This window comes from Caloenas nicobarica, chromosome 1 (genome assembly GCF_036013445.1).
Source record: "Caloenas nicobarica isolate bCalNic1 chromosome 1, bCalNic1.hap1, whole genome shotgun sequence".
Lineage (NCBI taxonomy): Eukaryota > Metazoa > Chordata > Aves > Columbiformes > Columbidae > Caloenas > Caloenas nicobarica.
The window spans coordinates 185,218,054-185,238,771 of record NC_088245.1 but is presented as its reverse complement, the minus strand read 5'-3'; the positions used below and the strand labels follow the sequence as shown (position 1 = coordinate 185,238,771).

General features: G+C 38.4%; 1 protein-coding gene across 4 annotated transcripts in view; it reads left to right on the top strand.

Moving 5' to 3' along the window:
* Window positions 1-20,718, top strand: part of RCBTB2 (RCC1 and BTB domain containing protein 2) — a 34,749-nt gene that overhangs the window by 9,292 nt on the left and 4,739 nt on the right. For 2 of the 4 annotated variants that reach the window (XM_065651312.1, XM_065651298.1), the window contains 11 exons: window positions 819-882; window positions 2,161-2,319; window positions 2,777-2,927; window positions 3,366-3,532; window positions 4,221-4,379; window positions 5,792-5,899; window positions 7,504-7,646; window positions 9,443-9,633; window positions 13,736-13,862; window positions 17,067-17,203; window positions 17,853-17,983. In XM_065651312.1, the coding sequence (XP_065507384.1) occupies window positions 841-882; window positions 2,161-2,319; window positions 2,777-2,927; window positions 3,366-3,532; window positions 4,221-4,379; window positions 5,792-5,899; window positions 7,504-7,646; window positions 9,443-9,633; window positions 13,736-13,862; window positions 17,067-17,203; window positions 17,853-17,983 (1,515 nt within the window). In that variant the 5' untranslated portion in view covers window positions 819-840. Of the gene's footprint in view, window positions 1-818; window positions 883-2,154; window positions 2,320-2,776; window positions 2,928-3,365; window positions 3,533-4,220; window positions 4,380-5,791; window positions 5,900-7,503; window positions 7,647-9,442; window positions 9,634-13,735; window positions 13,863-17,066; window positions 17,204-17,852; window positions 17,984-20,718 lie in introns of all 4 variants that reach the window. The other 2 variants (XM_065651305.1, XM_065651289.1) reach the window with 1 other exon arrangement.

The following is a 20,718-nucleotide window of genomic DNA, read 5'->3' as shown; positions in this document are numbered from 1 at the left end:
TCAGTGAAAAGTAAATAGATGTCTAGTGTGGCTGAACCAATATACCTCAAAAAAAATGATGTGTACAACTTTCTCATGTGTTGAGTTGAAGAAGTTTGCACAGCTTCAGAGCTGGTTATTCATTTTTTTCAGTTTTACTGAAAGGGAGGTGCACGGCTTATGTTAGGAAATAATTCAAGGGCAGTAGAGTTGTGCATATATATTTGACAAGAAACATTGGATGTGAAAATCTGTTTCTTTTGATGATGCCTGTCATAGAAATTGTACAAGTCATTTACAAATGGCTGGCAATGCTTTCTGAAACAGATTGAATATTTTAACAGTTCTCAGTAAACCTGAAAAGACCCAAATGTTTTTCTAACATTGGTTTTCAGAATGGAACTGGAATATTTGAAGGCTTAAGCTGGCAATAAAAAGCTCTGACCAGTGCTTTTTCTTTGCTGAAAGAGATATCTTGGAAAATTACATCAGCAAGGTTCTACATTTATTTTTACTACAATAAAAAGACACCAGAGTATTGTGTTTAATAAAACTTCTTCCTTTCCAATCACGATCTGGATTAATTTTAGTATTATACTTGTTTCCAAAAAAATGTTTTGTCCAAGAATTATTTGTTTAGGTAAGAAAACAGAAGAGCAGAGTCTGTCTAACTGATCACTCTATAGTTGAATATAAAACTAAAATTGACTGAGCTTTATGTTTCTCGTTTTCTCGCCCCACAGAAGCAAATAGTTCTGGCTTAATATTGTGTATAGTTCCATAAAGTCTTGTGGCAGCAATATGTTATGGGGATTTTAACCAGAGTGCTCTTTCTGCAGGTGGGCACAAGCACAAATCCGTATGGAGGATGAATCTCCTCCTTCTCAAGGAGTCAGCGCCAAGGTCAGAGCATCGATTTGTTTTGAGAATTCTGTACTGCTCTACTTAAAAGGAAAAAGCTTGGTTCCATTTAGCAGTAGCTTAGTCCATGCTAGTAGCTTTCAAGAGAAACAGAAAACTAAAACTGCAAGTAAGAAAACGATACTAACAAAAGAAATGTTGTGTTGATCCACAAAATATTAGAAGAAGAAATACACATTTTGATTAGGTTGAATTGCTCCTTTGGCTTACGAGGCTGGTTTAATTTAGAGTTCTAAAGTTCTAAAGTTACGTGTTCCAGCCTATGTTTCAACAACATAAAATTGTAAGAATTAACTTTTGTAGCATAATTTGATGCAAAATCTTCCTTTCTTTTTCCTGTTATTTTCTTTGAATGCCCTGCATGGAAAACTTAATGAAACATCATTCTGATTTTGAGCTTAGTGATGGTGCCTTTTAAGGTGATCTGTACAACAAATAAAACTGAATAACCAGCTTTCAGACTGAGTGCTGAGATCAAATGAAGTGTGGAAGTTTTAGGAATAATAATAATAATAATTTAAATAATATATAAATATATATATATAAAAATATATTATTATAAGTATTATTGTTGTTGTTATTAATTATTGGCATAACTGTTACACCTTTGGGATAGGTAGCTGCACCATATGAATTCTCTAATTCTCATCTAACTCTGTCTTTCATGACTTTGTGCAATATAATGAGGGAACTGATCACTTATGGGACATAAATATTGGCAGACTGGTAGTTCAAACTGTTTGTCCTATTTTGGGGACAAAAAGTGGAAAAGTGTGCGAGGGGAGAGAATCTTGAAAGGTGAGAGAATATCTCTTACTGAGTTTAATGTAATAATTCCAGAGACAGGATTTAAATTCTGAATATTTTTTAGTCTGATAAAGTTTGTTGGTGTTTCTTTTGTAAAACAAAATCAGTGTCATGTTTCTTTGGGTGCTTTTCATAATGGTGGGGTTTTTTTTTTTCCTCAATGTATTATTTTAGTGTTAAGAAATGCTACAGTTTGCATTTTTTTAACTTGTTAATTATGAGGGTAGAACATGAGTGCTTTGTAGAAGGAGGTTACACAAGAAACCTTCTCTAGTTTAGATGAATGCATTCTGACCCACTGTGCACTTGGAATTTAGAGCCCACATTTTAAAGAATATACTGGTTTGTGGTTGAAAAAGGAGATGGTGTTTCTCTAAACTTTTCAATTTTGCTTTGCAAAGCTATGCATTTCTCTCTGTCTAGGTATTTGATATGATTTTTTTATAGTATCAGGTCTTGGAGGCAACATTGTTGTCAGCCCTGAAGATGCTGGATGTTGGGAAATGGCCAATTTTTTCTCTCTGTTCCCAAGAAGAGCTTAAGTTAATTCGTCAAGCCTGTGTATTTGGCAGTGCTGGTAATGAAGTGTTGTATGCAACGGAAAATCATGAGGTAATTGTCCAAGAGTGTGTATGAACATGACATATTTAGTCACTTATGTATCGAGTTATTCTGAAAGCCAGTACTATGATAGGGTATCTTGTAAAAAGTTGCATGCAAAAATACCTGATTGTTACTGAAACATTTTCAGTTCAAATGAATGGTGATCAGAGGATAAAGATGACGTTTAGACATTTCTTGAAGTTGCATAGTGGCAGGATGAGAGGCAGTGAACACAAGCTGGAAAATGAAAAATTCTGATTCAGTTTTAGAAAGAAAAAATTACCATGAGCGTGGTTAAATCCTGGAGGAGTTGTGAGATCTTTTCCTTGAAGGTGTTCAAGACTCAGCTGGACATGGTCAACTGATTTGTTTAGACCTTTGTTGAGCAGGGAGTTGGACCAGTTGACCTTTGGAGGAGGTCCTCCATTCCAACCTAAATCATGGTTCTGTGATTCTTTTACAACAGGTTTTTGTGCTTGGCGTGAACTGCAGTGGGTGTTTGGGAACAGGTGACATGCAGAGCACTATTGAACCAAGGAGGCTGGATTCTCTATGTGGCAAAAAGATAGCCTGTCTGAGTTATGGAAGTGGCCCTCACGTTGTTCTTGCGACGGAAGGTGAAGTATGATCTGAATGCTGCTCTTTCAGATAATCCAATTTAGTTAGTCCAGCAGGTGTGAAAGGTCTGTGCTGGTAACGTAAGAGAGAGAACAGGGATACACACTCTGGGCTATCAAGTCCAAAGTAATAAAGAAATTGGAATGGGGACTCCTGACTGTCATTTCATCCTTTTCTGTATTGCAGTATCTCCTTTTGTTTAGCTATATGATTTCCTTTACTAAGGTTATGGTGATGCTGTCCCTTTGGATTTGTGGTCAACAATATGTGAAGGTAGCATTGGTATGTCCATGGGATTAAGATCCCTAAAGGGCATACATATCTACACTTAAATATGTATATTGTCATTGAATTTGACTTTTCAGTTTGTAATTTTATGTTGTGTGCTCATTGGAGAAATAGAGATTTTAAACCAGCTTTTTACATTTTTATTGTAGAAGGAGAAGTGTATACGTGGGGCCATAACGCTTATAGTCAGTTGGGCAATGGTACAACAAATCATGGTTTCGTTCCCTGCCAAGTCTCTACTAACTTAGTGAACAAGAAAGTCGTTGAAGTTGCCTGTGGCTCTCATCATTCTATGGTGTTAACATCTGATGGAGAGGTGAGAATACCTGGAATAAATCTCTCTTTTCTCTTAATGAAATTCACATTTGTGAGGAACAGGGAAACATTCTCCACGTAGAGCACTAGATGTTGCGTCTTGCTACCCTCACAGTGCTGGTGCAACACAAATGTTTGATAAAAATGGAAAACCTGTTAGGGTCCAGCTGCTTTGAAGTGCATGCAGAACGTTGATTTTTGTGCCACATCTGCTTGTAATAAGAAATTGTGATTTCTTATTAAAGGGTAGTCAGTTCCTTCCTATGCTATACTCTAAATGCTTAATGGCATTAAAGCTGGCATTAGTATAAATCATGTTCATGTAAGGAATTCTACTCACCAAAGTAAAAAATTTTCTGTCATTTGCTTTGAGGTGCCATTTGTGCTCAGTTAGCCATTCTACTTTGGGTTCTGGAAAAGTAGCAATGAATTCTTCCAGCGTTAATGCAACTGTCGTGTTGCGTCTTACCTTTGATTGGAGGAACATAGAAGAATGGAATATATAAATACTATGAGTGGTGTATTTTATGATTAAATTGTAAACTTATGTATCTTCCTATATCTTTAAAAGAATACATCCACTTGAACTCAAAATGTAATTTTTTATCCATGTAACTTTTTTCTCTCTTGAATATGTACTTTGTACTGTATGTATATAGTCTTCTTTTATGACAATTCTCTTACAACAGGTATACACATGGGGTTATAATAACTCAGGCCAAGTTGGATCTGGTTCAACAGCTAATCAGCCAATTCCTCGCAGAGTTACCAGCTGCCTACAAAATAAAATAGTAGTTAATATTGCTTGTGGACAGATGTGCTCTATGGCTGTGGTGGAAAATGGAGAGGTAGGAAACTTTAAGTGAATTTTCTGACTGAATTTTATGTAACGTCATGGGATTTAGATAATTTCAAGCTTGTCAGTAATGAGTTACTACTCAGAAAAGAAGTGTACCTTTCCAGACTCCCTCAAATCTACCTGCTTATACTGCTTGTAAATCCTTTGTCATGAGCTGTCCAGCACGTTCTGGGATACTTAAGCGCATAGTCCTATCCATGCTGATTATGATTTCTTCTTTAGACAGGAGGTAGAGTGAAGCAGGGAAAATTGTACACTAACATTTAGTTTATGGCTTTTTGGTTTATGAGATTCCTCATAAAATTCAGCAGCTGTTACTCAGTATCAACTATTGAAGTTGGAAGGACTGCAAGTATCAAATTTGAAATTTACTTGAAAATACTGTTCTGAAGTAAGAATAGCATTGTGAGGGTCAGGAGATTTTTACAGATTTCAGGATTAAATCATATTGAATCTCTATATAAATCTATATATATAACTTAGCATTTCATGCTAACTTTGTTTTTCCATATGTAAAATAAACTAAGTTTGTATCACTGATTTACCGATTTTTAGAGATGGTATTATATTCTAGCAAAAATGAAAGGACTGAGGAATAGGTTATCCCACTGCTGTCTTTAGCATTTATAGAAAAATAAATTATTGTCTAGAGTAGAACCATAAGTATCGAGAATGAGAATAATCAGTGAATGCAATTTTAATTTTCAGTGCTCATATATGCACACTTTATCTGAAGAGAAAACAGGGAAAACACAAGTACATTGCATATATTTGTTCTACGCCAGTAGTCCTTGAATCCCTGTCATACTTGTTTATCCTCATTGCAAAGATACGAAGAGGTTGTCTTGTTCTTGTTGTTTTAGTTCATGAGCTGGGGATTTTGGGCAGCCCACGTCCTCTCTGGCTCCCTCGCTCCAAGCATTTCAGTTTAGACCTAAGCATCTAGTGACTGTTTGCAGCAGAACATATGTCCCTGAAATTTTCAGAGCTCAGTACTTTCCCTTTTGCTTATATTCAGCATGAAGCTGTTAACAACCTACTCAAACTGTTGTGCATAGCTTCCAGTTTATACTTGTTTTAGTGTGTTTTCTGTTCGAGGATTTTTGAATGAAAAATTAGCTCTTTGAGAAAAGGGAAGTATTCATGCTGAATTAACTCTGTGCTAAGAAGCAGCCTTATGAATCACTTATTTTCTACTCTTCATATTAAAATATTGTAGTCTTACATAGCCAGACTTTTAAAGAGCAACATGAATGTGGAGGTTTAGAATTTTATATGAGCGCAAAGCTGGTATTAAACGAGAAATATTGAAAATTATAACTGCAACTCTGAAGTAGTGATATTGCTTTCAAATGCAGCGGATAGTAGCAAGCAGTGAAAATCCCTGTCTGTGTTTTCCAGGTCTATGTGTGGGGTTACAATGGGAACGGGCAGCTCGGCCTGGGCAGCAGTGGCAACCAGCCAACGCCGTGCCGAATAGCAGCTTTGCAAGGAATCCGCGTACAGCGGGTACGTGTGCCACGCTCCATCTCACAGCCTTGATCAACAGCGGGAAATGTGCTGAGGCGTGTTCTGTGTTTAAAAGAGATAGTCCTTTATCTCTTTGTTTAAAGTGCCATTTATCAGAATAAAAACACGTATATGAAAATGGGCCTCTGTCAGTCGGAAGAAGCTGTGACCCTGTGGAGTTCAGTGGGAATTTTGCCATTGGCTTCGGTGAGGTCAGGACTTTACTTAAAGAGGACTAGGCCATTAAAATGTTTGGTCTTTTTGTTCCTGTGACACTTAATTTAAAAAAAAAAGTCCTGTTATTTTAATAAATAAGAAAGTCTTCTTAGGCTAGCCCATTCTTCATTAACCTCTCTGTTCTTTTCTGGGAAAACGCTGCAGTTTAGCATTTTTGTCTTTCCGGCAGACTGAATATCACTTTTAGAATTGCAGTCCAGCCAGTGACTAACTGGTGTTTGGAGCCTGAACAAATTGTCTCCAGCTGCCTTTGGTCAATAGTTGGTATGATTCCGTGCTTGGTCTTGATCTTCAGTGACTTTACCAAATAGCTGGGCTGCCATCAGTGTAACTAGCAAACTGGTAACTTCTTCTGACGGATAAGAAATATTTAAAGTAACCGCAGAGCTATCCAAAATAGAGGATATTGTCAGGAAAACGACACATTCTGCTAGAAAACATTGGGTTTGTAACCCAGTGAAAATTTATGAGTGTTTTGAAATTTGGATCCTATTTATTACATTTACTCGGGGAAGTTATGGATTTTTAAAATCTTTCAAAATAAACTCCTTGAATTACATAGTTTTTACCTTCAGTTCCTAGGATATAGACAGTAGCCTGGCTGGTAACAATTGCTGTGGAGAATAACAAAATAAAGTGAACATTATTTTCCTCTGCACTTATTCTCCTGTTTAGAGAGTATAAGTGCTCCAGTAAGTTTGACTTAGATCCCATTTCCATGGGCTTCATTTGCTGCATGTCGATTAATACCAAGTTGTAGACTTCCAACCAGTAAATAACTTAAGGATTTATTTCATTTAAAGCACATCTCATGCTTCATGGATGTCAGTGGACTACAGGTAGTTCTGGTATGTCTGCTTTGCAGATTACGTAAAATATGTGAGCTAGTTTTGAACAACACAGGCTCTGGTGAGCACTAGAACTGTCACAGGGAAGGGGCAGTTCTGTGTGGCTGCAGCCAGGGAGGAGAGGGGCAGACAGGGAGACCTTACCTGTTCTTACAGTGGTGAGTTGTTCACGCTGGAGCCCATAAAACAAGGTCAGTGCAAGACTCGAGCTGCCTTTTTCTGCATTTTTTCTTGCATACTGTTCATACTTTTCATATAGCTTTCCTTTTTTTCCCGCAATTTCTAGCTATTTTTGTGCTGTACTCTTGAGATTATCTGTCAGGCTTCCTCACTGATGCAATTTTTGCCTCAAAGTCATCTCATCTACTTTGCTTCCCCTTTTAATAAACTTGCCGGTATCTGTAGTTTTTGTAGTTTTTACACTGGTATAGAATCAATAACATTAACATAACCTGTATCTGTCTGTATTAACTTACTGTGACATAAAAATGAGATTTTTCTTTTTATTATTCCTTATAGGTTGCCTGTGGCTATGCACATACATTAGTGCTAACAGATGAAGGTCAGATTTATGCCTGGGGAGCCAATTCATATGGCCAGTTAGGTACTGGGAATAAAAGTAACCAGTCTTACCCTACGACAGTTATTGTGGATAAGGACAGGTAATACTTACAATCTAGCAGTCAGACATTAGTTGACATACTCTCAGAAGAGCTACAGAAAATTATGGCATTTTTAAGCTATTTTTTGGCAGAACTAGCCTATATTTTTTTGCAGTGGTTCTTTTGCTAAATGTGAACAGACTGAAAATTTGTCTGACATACAAAATCAGTGCATTAAAGTTTGATTTTTCACTGAAAGTGCTTGAATCTGCCCCATAACTGTCCTTGTGAAAGACAAACTGAATGTTCTGAGCCCGAATGTGCTATTTTCTGCTTCGGCTCATACTGTGCTTTGGAGGCCTTAATTGCAGTTTCTCTTCAATGGTGTAGTTTCATTGTTTGAAGTAAATGATAAAAGCTTTATTGTCTCTGAATATAAATTGTACTTTAATATGCCGGTTTTGACAAGCAGTACACACAGAAAATGTGAAGAGTGGACATCTGCACTTTATTTCTGCTATTAAATCTGTCTCATAAAACAGGAGGGACAAAAAGGGAGGAACTCTTTCTTGGCTTTGTTGACTGAAAATTAAGCTTGTATTTTTACAATTAAATATTTCCTGTAGGTCCCCTATGGTAGTGGGACAGTTATTTCTATTGCTAATGTAAAACCATGTATGTATGTGGCCAGAAATTCAAATCTACCCCTTACTACTGAGGTCTTGATTTTGGCCTCCTATAATGAAAAATAACAAGAGTGAGAAGTCTCTCTTAAACCCATGTCTGTTAACTTTATTGTAAGGAAGAGTCAGCTCCTCTCTGGGCATAAAACATGGCCTGGTTTTGAACCTTGCTATGTCTTTCGGTGTGTTTGCTCTTTTGCTTAAAACGTAACTGATATTTTTCCAGAGATTTTGGCTGCAGTTAAAATGTTACCACATTTTAACACAAATTTTAATGTTGTATGCTGCCTTTCCCTTTTGTTGGCCAGAATATGCATTCCTGGTGTCAGTGAGACAGTTACCTCACCAAAGCCTGCAAGATTTGTACATACGGCTTTAAACAAGTTGTTTCCCAGCTATTTTCCCCAGGCAGCTGGGAAAAGAAGTAAACAAGCACTAGTTCAGACTGCAAAACAGTCCATTGTGTAATGGTGTACACAATGGGAGTTTTGAAATCCTAAATCAACTTTAGGATTAGTGAGATAGCCTAACATAGCTAAAATACAGTTAGAAACAGCTTTCAGTGCTGTTTCATTCTAATTTTTAATTTTCAAGATGTAAGTCTGTTAAACTTAGGTAGTGATAATTGTATGAGTAATGACACTTCAGCATTTTAGTTAGAAGTATGTTTAAATTCCTGGTTTATAGCCATTACCAATAAGCAAGCAGGAAAAAGGGGTTTTTTACTTTTTTTTTGAAACAGCTCCTCATTTCTTTCTTCATCATCTCCAAGTGCCCCTTCCCTACAGCTTAATGCAGCCACTCACCTCACTGCCCAGCACCACCGAGGACATTCAGAGACCTGAAACCCATCACAGCTTCGTTTGGGGGAGCTGAGGGGGTCAATAGAGCATGCGCTGCAGCAGATATACTGCTCCGCCACCACAGTGTCTCCTTACTCCCAAGATGCTTTTTCACTGAGAAACTTTCTGAGTGCACGCTATTTGAAGAAACATTGATAGCCCTTTAAATTTTACTATGTATGATAGGAAAACATTCTTGCAATTGGCAGTGCGTGCATGCTTACAAATGTGTTTTGCACCAGAGAAAGACAGGAGGTAGCAAGCTTCTCCACTCCATTTTTGTTCTTATGAGAGTGACTTGCTTTTTCTCTTTCTTTGCTTGTAAATTCAGAGTTATAGAGATCGCAGCCTGCCACTCTGCTCACACGTCGGCCGCCAAGACCCAGAGTGGCCAGGTGTACATGTGGGGCCAGTGCCGTGGGCAGTCAGTGATCCTTCCCCACCTCACGCACTTTGCCTGCACTGACGACGTCTTTGCTTGCTTTGCTACCCCCGCCGTTATGTGGCGTCTTCTATCAGTAGGTGAGCCTAAATATTTTTTGGTTTGACGTTTTCTGAATAGAGTCATTACTTCTTAGAACAGTTGTGTATATTTGAAGCCTAAATTTAGTTTATTGCAAAAATTTATACTGGGAAGCATAATCCTAATAATATATTACAGATGTATAAATGGTTATGAGGAATTGTAAAAAAATACTGAGGTCTCATGGCAGTGCTAAATGATTGTCTGTTTTATTTACATGGTTTATTTCTGTGCGGAAATGCCTTGGGTGTGGGGAAGTGGGTCTTTTTTTGTGTAGCCACTGAATGTTACTGTACAATGGCATGGGTAGAGAAGCCGCATTTGAATTTGGAGACTTGAGGGAGCCACGCAGAACCCTTAGGAACTCTGAAGCTTTCTTTGATGTCCTTAATTAAACTACTAAGAATGAGGGAGCCAAATTCCCATTTTCAGAACTGGCCACAGGCGCTTAGAGTCTCATCACGAGTGATCAAGACCCAGGCTTCTGAGAAGACAAGTTGCTGGATCTCAGATATTTGATTAACATTAAGCTCTGTCTTGCTGGCCTTGGCTAGTATGCGGATCGCATTGTCTAACAGAGAGTTCATTCTTCAGCTACAAATCCAATTCCATATTGGTTGCTAATAAACCTACTGGGTTTGCTGACCTGATCAAAGATGAGACTCTTGGGATTGTCTGTAGGTGTCATCTGGGAGCTTAAGCTAAAAGCTAGAATGCAGGAACCTGTTAATTTATAATTTGAACTGTATTGAGGCCATCACGCTTCCATTCCACTTCTGTATTGCCTTTGTAATTGCTTTTGTGTTGCTGTACGCTTTTGTCTGACAATTGTAGAACACTCTTTGCTCCCTCGGTGCCTTCTGGATGCCAAGGTAAGGAAATTCTGTTAATAGCACTCATATCAGCTTTGAGAGACTAGAGGATTAAATGGAGGATCCTGTTGTCAGGAAACTGCTTTGCCAAAATTCATGTTTTAGGGCACAGTCCAAAGACCCCTATTTGCTCTAGGTTGAGACAGTTGTGCTTTCTAGGATGGCTTCTTCACAACTGGAAGATACGTCCTTAATTGCCGTGAAAACTCTTAATATTCCTGATATTTGCCTTCTACTAATTAGATATAAATTGTGTTACTGCACTAAAATCTCAGGCGATGTGGTGGTTCATTCCATGTAAATATATGTACGTCAGTTGTAAATTCTACACAAAAGTATCTGTAGTATGTTCAGAATTTTCTTCCATAAGAAATGGTTATTTTATGAAGGAAATGGGGCATTATCAGTATATGTAGCTTAATCATTAATTCAGTTATATGTATCTTTTTATGTACTTTAGGAGGGTTCTGGGGCTCTTCAGCCTCCATTTCTTCTTGCCCAGTTAAAATATTACTTCCTGCTATCAGAATTTCCCCTCCACTTTTTCCTCTTGCCTCTATTGCATACTGAGGAAATTTTAAAGGGAGTTTGGAGGAAGACAGGAAGCAAAACCTGCCTCTTATTTCACTCCTCACAGGGAAAACAACTGCTTGAGTGGGACTGAAACTGTCACAATTTTCCAGTGCTCCTTTCTGCAAATTCACTTTTTCTTATCTTGTTTACAAATGCTGCATCAGGTCAGAAATGCTATTTTAGGTCAGCTAAAAGAGTCCTTAGTGGGATTATATTAATATATCATCATTCATGTGATTATCACCTTTATGCTGAAGACTTCCAAGTAACCCGTTTATTAATAAGCATATTGCTCATTAACACTCATAGATATTCACTCTCTTTAACACACCATGGTTAAGGCTACATTCATAACTATTTCCCAAGACATCTTTTATCCCCAGCTTCGTTGTCACCATGAACAATACCCCCAGCCTCCTTGCACTGCTTCACACCTTGGGAGTAATTTTTGACTGTAGCAGCTCCTTTTATTTTTGTTGGTTTTTTGACCTTGACTTCTTGCTCCATTGGGAAATAATGTTACAACCCTGTAGCAACATTGTACCAAAACCTTACCAGAGGAAAAGGTTATTTTATTTTTAAATAGAACTGATTTCAGGGGCACTTTCAAACCCACTTTCTCATATGCACCAAGTGGTCTGTCCAGCATCCCCACACTGAAATGTGTGTTCAGGTGGCCTCAGCAGGGTTCCTTGTGGTGACACGGGACAAAGGATGCTGGCTGCCAGGCCCTCACCGTGTCTCCTGGATTCCTTTTCGTTAGGTGACTCTGTGCTGGTTTCGGATGTGCCTTTTGCATGCTGTAGGAGCTGAGAGTGACCGGCCTCCTCACCCTGCCCCACCTTGGCGAGCTGTCAGGACAGACTCACTGTTGCTCATCTCCTGATCCAAGTGTGGTGAGAACCACCAGGCAGCTGCATCCCAGGATCCTGACATCGGCGGAGCAAGGTGCCAGGGACATCTGCCAGGCTTGTTGCCCTTCTCCGCCTGTTGTACTTCGGTGCTTCCGCATCCTCGAGTTCCCCTTTGTTCCCCATTCGTGGCAGTTTTAACGTTTCTATTACAATTCTTAGCACTGACTGCTGAGGAGTTTTTCTTGGCTTTGTGCCTTGTCAGTGTGAGCTGCCTCTTCATTTCCTTCCTCTGCTTCCCCCTTCACTGCTGTAACAAACAAAAACACCTGTTTTCCCTCTTAAGGATTCCGTAACTGAACCCCACTATGTTCGGTTTAGCTCTGCGGACTGTAGGAGTCACCTGGAGATGTGTATTAGTGGACATCTGAATTGCCAGCTAACTTTGAAGAAGAGCTTCAGCTTTGCATTGGTTGTTACAGTTATTACTTATTCAGATAGCTGAGGTCTGAATAAATAAACCACATTGTAGAAAAGAAGAATTAACAAGTATTTTACAGCCTCATTGTGTCAGAAGGATTTTTTATTAGCATTACATTGGGTATCTCCCACCACCCCCAATCCTTTTACCTGTAATCCAATGCGCTTTGATAATTATTGACCTAATTGGCTATACCTAAACATAAGTGACATTCTCAGAAAAAAAAAAAAAAAAAAGAAAAATAATTGTGCTAAGCAAAGTGCAGCAGTATCAAACAGTGTGTGTTAAGTTTTTTCTAGAGCTTGTGGTGAAGGTCTTTCCATTTCCAGCAGAATACTATTCTTATTTCTACCTTGGTAGGTTCCAGGAATTAGCATTTATGTAATTTTCTGTGGAGAACAGCTTATTAGAGACGCACAAAATTTGTATAAACCAGTAACATGTATTTATATGGTAAGAAGACAAAATGTTTTCTAGGTTAAGAATGAGGTTTAGGGGGTTTAATTTCTTGGTAGTATTAAAATAGATAGTTCTCTGAGGCTACCCAATCTGATGGAGATTTGGAAACAGTTCAGGAGATAACAATTTATGTGCAGACAATGGATGACTTTTCAAGGCTGTCTGGTAAGTTTATAATGCAAGTGTCACGTGCACAGTGGGATATACGTATACCCGACACAAACAGGAATATGCAGACATTCTCACAGAGTGATTCTAGCACCATAAGTCCAGGGAAAACACTTTCTGAATAGACCTGTAACTGTTGATATTTAACTTTGGGGTTATTGTACAGGGCAGCTTCATTGCAACCATTATGCTGGTTATGTGATAGCTTTATTTCTGCTGTAAAATAACATCTCCTCATGGGAGTATTTTAGAAAATCTTATTGTGATTTTTTTTTTTTAATTGACCTTTTGGATATCTTATAATAACTAACACTTTTCCTTTAGAATAATTTACCCAGTAATGACTGATAGCATTTTCTGTCAGATGTGGCATTAAACTTCTGAGACTGTGTTAATTTTACTTTCTGGCCTTATATAGATGTGTTAGAGGAATGGAACTTTTTTTTTTTTTTAAGAGGGATATTTGTTTGGTGTAGGAAACTATTAAGGACTGAAGAAAACTGCCCTTTATTTGCTTTTCTGGGGGGTTGTACTGAACATCTCGTCTGCTGGCTTTTTTTACTAGCTTTAAAGAGATGTCTTATTTATTAAGGCTGTTAATTGCTGACAAATGCCCGGTATCATGTACCATGAGAGGTACTTGTATTACTTACTCGTATTGCTTACTACTTACTGTTAATTCCCCTTTTTATTCTAGAGCCTGATGACCATCTAACAGTAGCCCAATCACTAAAGAAGGAATTTGATAACCCTGAAACTGCAGATCTGAAGTTTCTAGTGGATGGAAAATACATTCATGTTCATAAAGTTCTTCTCAAAATTAGGTAAGGCACAAACTGTACAGTTTAATATAAACTAAACTGTATAGTGTAGTCCACTGTGCCGAGAAATTACTGCTCAAAATTCTTGACTTACTCTTAGAAACTCCTTTTTCCCTCAGCCATGGGATTTACCTGCTATTCTTCACAGTTTCTCTCTTTTCCTCATTTCCTCACTGTTTGTAATTACCAAACATGCTGCTTACTACCAGCCTTTTCATCACTTCCCTCCGATGTGTATCCTCCTTCATGCTACCTAAACCGCCTTGACCCTGATTTCTAATAACCTTTTTCTGCTGAGGAAAAAGCTCACTACTTTCTGTTGCCTTTCCAGTAGTCTGAATCAGTTTTTTTCCTCCCCTACATGATTGGCTTCCTCCACTGGGATGATCTGAGGGTTTTGCATTTATTCTTGCCTTTCCTTCCACAAGACCATTTAGTTCTTTCTGCAACTTCCATAGGTGCTCTTCAGCTTATCTTTTTTTCTCTTTTTGGTCAGATTGCTTGTCCTACTTATTTTAAAACTTCTTATCAGTGAGGCTGCGTTTTAAGCCAGCTTCTCTTTTTGTTTTTACAGCTTTTAGCTAGTTAACACCACTTTACAGTGAGATTTGACATGTGCAGATCTACAGATTAATCACATTGTTATTAACATGCAGAGATGCGTTTGTTATTGCTGATGCAGTTTCTAATGGGATATTCTAGAGACGCTGCCTTAGATCTCTCTGTCTTGCTAACTGCTTCTGCCCCATCCTCCTCATTGTTACAACATTTTTTTTCCCTTTGCTATTTCATTTCTCAAAACACTTGGCTGGTTCATCCTGCTTATCATCACCACTTTTGTATTCCTACTTTTGCTCCTGAGTCCCATTAATGATTTCTTGTGTATTACTGCATGAAGTTAAAGTTCCTATTTTCTTTTTTTGGTCTTTTCTGCTCTCCTCCTATTACTCCAATTACCTGCATTACTATTTTTGCTGATTTCATTGCTTGTACATTATACTCGTCCACCCTTTTTGTTTGGAATGCCACGTGTCCTTCATCAGGTATCACTTCAAATCTTGTGTATCCCAAAAATCTTTCTGAGGTTCTTTTTCCTGATAATCAGACTACATGTAACTTTTTCTTATTTATTTCTTCTTGCTCTGCTTTTCTCAGGTTATATGGCATTCTGGGAAGGAAACGTGTCTAATTCTGAAAGGGATTTAAATGTATGGCGTTATCAAAATAACATGCAGGAAAAATAAAACATCAGGCACAGTCTAGAGAATTAATATTTTCTTTAAGCTTTATAGTCTCATGATGCAACTGGATCAGAGGATAATGTATTTAACATGATATTTTGCAGCATTCAGTCTATTCCAGAGCCTTGTCATGAATTGCAGTGCTTGTAGAATTTCCTTTTTATTATCCAGTTATTTTTTTACCACTTCTGAAGGCTTTTTTCCATCTCGTTCTATGCCTACTGTTGAACAAGATCACGTTGGTGGTGGTGATTAGCTTGTGATGGTGGTGAAATGGCAGAGTAACACCCAGCTCAGCGTTCCTGCAACCCTGCTGCCTGCAGAAACAGATCCACCGGGGTACGTGGGTGGGACTCGCCCGCTCTGCATTTATCCAGGCAAAATTAGGTGTCTGGTCTGTCTCTGCCGAGGGACAGAGAGAGGGAGAGGGGCACTCCAGGGAATGAGTCACTCCAAGGGGCTTTGGAGACTGAAGGATGAGTGCTAGCTGATTTTCATTTATTTACTTATTTATTTTTAATGTAGCGGTGCGTACCACCTTCACTCTGACTTTTTACTCTCTTGAGGTGCTATTGTGGCAACAGACCATTCCTCAGTTGTGTTGCACTGGAGAGCATGATCACCACTGCTTAACGTGAGGGAAACAAAGCCATGGGGTTTGGTCTGCTCTTCCAATGCCAGAACACGGTATAAGATGTGGCAGAAGCTAAAAAATGACTTTTTAATCTTTATTAATTTGACTTGATGTTTGTTTATTTTATGAAAAAAATACTAAGAAAAAATCTTTAAATAACCAGTAAAATCAAATATGAACGAGGTAAATTAAATTATAAAATAAAACACCAGGGGAGGTTCAGATTGGATATTAGGAAAAAATTCTTCACAGAAAGGGTTGTCAGGCATTGGAACAGGCTGCCCAGGGAAGTGGTGGAGTCACCATCCCTGGAGGTGTTTAAAAGGCGTTTAGACGAGGTTCTGAGGGACATGGTTTAGTGCTAGAGTTAGGCTATGGTTGGACTCAATGATCCTGAGTGTCTCTTCCAACTGAAATGATTCTATGATTATTTTTCTTTTGTATCCAAGCTGTGCTGTCTTTACAATGTAGACTTATTCCAGTGTCGTTGAAAGGAAACCATCCTGCCTTTTCCATAAAAGACTTAGTAAAAGAAATGCAAATTCTGATGTGGGAGAGTTAGAAAGTAAGTAGTGTAGTGTAAAAAAGTCCAATTAAATTATGGCTGTTTTTGGAAAAGTTATATGAGGTTCATTTAAATCTGAAAACAACTCAAATATTACAGGATGTTTTTTAGGGAGCAATAAGTCACAGTGAGTTATAAGTTTCTGTGAACTGTAAGTTGCAGAGTACAGCTATCAAAGGCAGTGCTTTTTCCTTGTTTGTATCTTGCCCATCACAAAAGTATTCTGACTTGTCAGAAAAAAAAGTTATGAAAGATCTGGGTCAGAGTGTCTTTAAATATTTTAAGCCTTGAGTATAAGGTTTAAATCTAAGTTTAAACTGCATACGGACTCTGGCACTGGAATAAATGTTATCTAAAGTATTAATAATTTCCCTCTTTGCTTGATCATGTCAGAGAAAGCCGGCTGAAATGTGAGAATTGTACAACTTTATTACAAGGCAGGTAATAAAATTCATAGTTAATGAATAACTCATTTAAGAAAATGTCATTAAAAACTCATGGACCATGCTTAGAGCTATTGTAAGTAGAAATGGAGCCTACTATAAAATATTAATAATGGAAATAAAGGAAAATTCTGATTTATATTTATAAGCTATAAGGGTTAAACAAATTAACGTGTTCAAACCAGGAAATCATGTAGCTAGAGTCTGTGGTTGTGTATTTAGTCTGTTATGGCTGGTTATTTTTTTTTTTTACCGACTTCTTGCTGCAGCTCATCTTTCAAGCTTAACTCTTCACAGGTTACAATCTCTGTTCGTGTTTTGTAGGTGTGAACATTTTCGTTCCATACTGAATAATGATGATGAAATCATAGAAATGAGTGAATTTTCTTATCCTGTTTACCGAGCCTTCCTGGAATACCTGTACACAGACAACATTAGGCTCCCTCCTGAAGATGCAATAGGTATTTGCTGTAAATGGAAATAACTCTGGGTTGCTGTTTCTGAAAAGTTGGATTTGTGTGTCATAACGGGGTGAGGAAAGCAGGGTTTGTTACTTTTAGTTTTATTAGCGCTTAAATCTTGAGTTTGGCAGGTGTCAGGAAGAAGGGAAGCAGTAGCAGGAAACATGCTCAAGGACAACGAATGAGTGGTGGGAATGCAGTAAGATCAAAGATGCAAAATGTTCAAAAAGAACTCTTTGTTTCTTATATTAAGAACTTTGTTTTTTCCTTAAAAAGGCACTAATGCCATACTAAAACTTTTCTGTTTGGGTAGCTGTGGCAATATTCTCATGAGTGAAAAGGAAGCTGTTCCCCGTGTGAATTTAAGAGGATGTAAGTCATTAATTGATGCCTTGAATGAGGTACAATACAGTGAACAAACAGACAGAACTTTCATAGTGGTAAAAGGGCCCCTTTTTGATAAGTGTTCTGAGGACCTTTAAAAATGCACACATCATCTAGGGAAAAAAACAAAAAAACAAAAAACCAACCAAACGAACAGAACAAGTCTTTGATTAATTCAGCCTAAAACAGTAGGGCAATAGATTAATTTGAAAAGAAATATGTATGTTTTGCACCAGGATAGTTAAAGCTGTATGAATTTTCACAGGACTGCTAGATTTGGCAACACTGTATAGGGAAAACAGACTGAAAAAGCTTTGCCAGCAAACAATCAAACAAGGCATTTGTGAAGAGAACGCCATTGCTCTGCTTTCCGCCGCTGTCAAATATGAAGCTCAGGTAAGGAGAACTCTGCAGGCAAATAGTTGTTTTCTGAGAAACAACTGTTTAATATAAATATAAACGCATTTAAGCCATGAGACGTGATTACTACAATTTCTGTTTCCGGCTTCCCAGACGTTTGTTTTCCCCTTTTTAAGCTATTAAAAAAAAAAAAATGCAGCTACTGGGATTTTCTTCCTGTCCTTTTGACTTGCACCTATGAGTCAGGATTCTGAATCTGCTTCCCGCCCCATCACCTGGCACATCTCCACACGCAGATTTCTCGCTGCCATTTACTTCTCCACCTTTGGGTTTGACGTTGCCTCCTCGCTTCCTGAGTCCTCCACCTGATCCTTGTGTCTGCCCACGTCTGGCACAGTCATTCTGGGACCGCCTTTTACAGGCAGCGGGAGAATTTACCTGTAAAGTCCCACCCTATTTACACTTGTGCTTGTACAAAAAAATCCAGTTTTGCCATGTTGTTTATGAGGAATTGTGCTGACACACAACAAATTACCTATTGTTGTTCCTCTCCCCATATCCTGTCATCTGGTCTGCCCTTGGCTCTGGAATGTTTCACTTGCACTCAGCCTGTTATCGGCAGGACTGCAAGCGCTTTTTTTTTTGGTGTAAACAGGCAAATACTTTCAAAGGTGTTTTCCTTTTCTCAACTTCTTCGTGCTGTGCTGATTGTGGAAATAATGATGTGGTAGTTTTTATTATTCAAGATGTCTGCATGTGTATGTTAGACTTAGTAGCTGTTGTTGTAACTGAGCATCTTAGTTGAGGATGCTCATCTTTCTGTTCAAAGTTTCTTCTGCTTTACAAGAATAAAATGAATATAGCCAAACAGAAAATTACCTATTAGAAGAGCCAAAATATGTAGCTGATAACAGTGTTTTTTAAAAAATACTTTAAAAATATTTTTTGACACTTTTTTTTTTAAAAAAAGAATACTTTTACCTTTGCCTGGCTGTGAAATGTAGGATGAAGTTTTAAAGGAGAGGCTGTAAGTGTAATGGAATGGACTGATAAACAGTTCTAGGTATAGGAAGCGAGTAGAAAGGAGGGACTGAAACAAAAACTGAGTTTAAAATGTTGCAGCCATCTGTGCTGTATGGCAGCAGCGTACGACGTGACGTAAATTTCTGTAGGAGTTGCAAGGAAGAGGCTGGAAGTCGGTGAGTTTTGTAAATCGAAAGAGGGGATAACATCAGATTAGGAGATAATGAGATTATCAGCTGCCAGTTACGAGGCAGTTGTAATGAAGATATTGGAAAGGGGTGGCATGAGCAGCTGGGGCAGAGAGGAATTGTGCTGCCAACCTGTTGTGGTGGCAGAGGCCCAGCACGTCAGGGAAGGCCGCGCAGGGAGGGAGGACCCGACGATTTGATTCTCCTAAAAGCAGAAATTTTCATTAAAAGTTTACTCTGCAGTTTCTGCTCTTACAAGTTTTGAACATCCCCAAAGCAGAAGTACCTTTAGTTGACCCGTGTCAAGTGAGGTACTTCAAGAGTAAAGATACAACTAGGTGTATTGTGAAGTAGTAAAACTAACCTGGGCAAAGTACTACAGTTTATAATGGCTGAAACACAATAAAAGGGATTGGCTAGATGACTAAATATATGTTACCTTCCTCTTCCTTCTATGATTCAGTGTTTCATTCTGTATACCTAGTATTCTTCCAAAACATTTACTATTTTAACATGATCATCAGATGGTGAATTGGTTCGCCTGCCCTGGGTGCAGCATGTGTATTTTTGCCCTCCTCCCTACACCCACAGCTCAGAAAGGGATACAGCAGAGCGGCTTCAGAGAAGCGCAGCGAAGGCTTATCAAAAACGTGGGACAGTCTCTCTCTCTAAGGGATTGTGAAGTAAGCCGAGATCTTTTAGGGCCCTACATTAGTATGGTAAAAATTGGTTTGAGAACCACGTGCAGTGTGTCAGCACTTCAGTAGAAAACTGTCCAAAGAAGGATTATGAAAGAGGCCTGATATTTTGGAAGTTTGAAAAGATAGAATTATTTCAATTTTTTGTTACTAAACATGAACATGGCAAGTGAAAGATTATAGTGCTGTGTCATCTGGCATTACCATATAAAATTAACTGAAGACCCACTTGGCTACTGTATACGTCTGTTAGGATTAAAAATGCTTGAAAGTATTTTGTCCTATTCTCAGAAAATAGAAAGAGTTGCTGCTACAAGTTATTTTAAAGCATAGGGCCTGTTGTGATAAGACCAGAGGTAATGGTTTCAAACTAAAGGAGGGGAGATTCAGGCTGGACATGAGGAAGAAATTTTTTACACTGAGGGTGGTAAAACACTGGCCCAGGTTGCCCAGAGAGGTGGCAGATGCCCCATCCCTGGAGACATTCCAGGCCAGGCTGGACGGGGCTCTGAGCAACCTGATCTAGTTGCAGATGTCCCTGCTCATTGCAGGGGGTTGGACTAGATGAGCCTTGAAGGTCCCTTCCAACCCAAACTGTTCTGAGTCTATGATACTTCTAATGCAGAAAATTTTAGATTAGTCATCTTCTATATAACAGAAATAAAAGCCAGTATTTCTTGAAACTGCAGAATTAATGACCAGGGTTCTGTGGTTGTCCTCATAGATCAGTACCAGCAAAGGCAGCTGCTGTTCATTTTATTTAATGTAGAAGTTTACACATCGGCTGTAAAGCAACCCAGGTTCTGGCAGTAGCATTTCAGATATCTGCTGGAAATTAAGTTGGCAGTGCCTTTGATCTTCT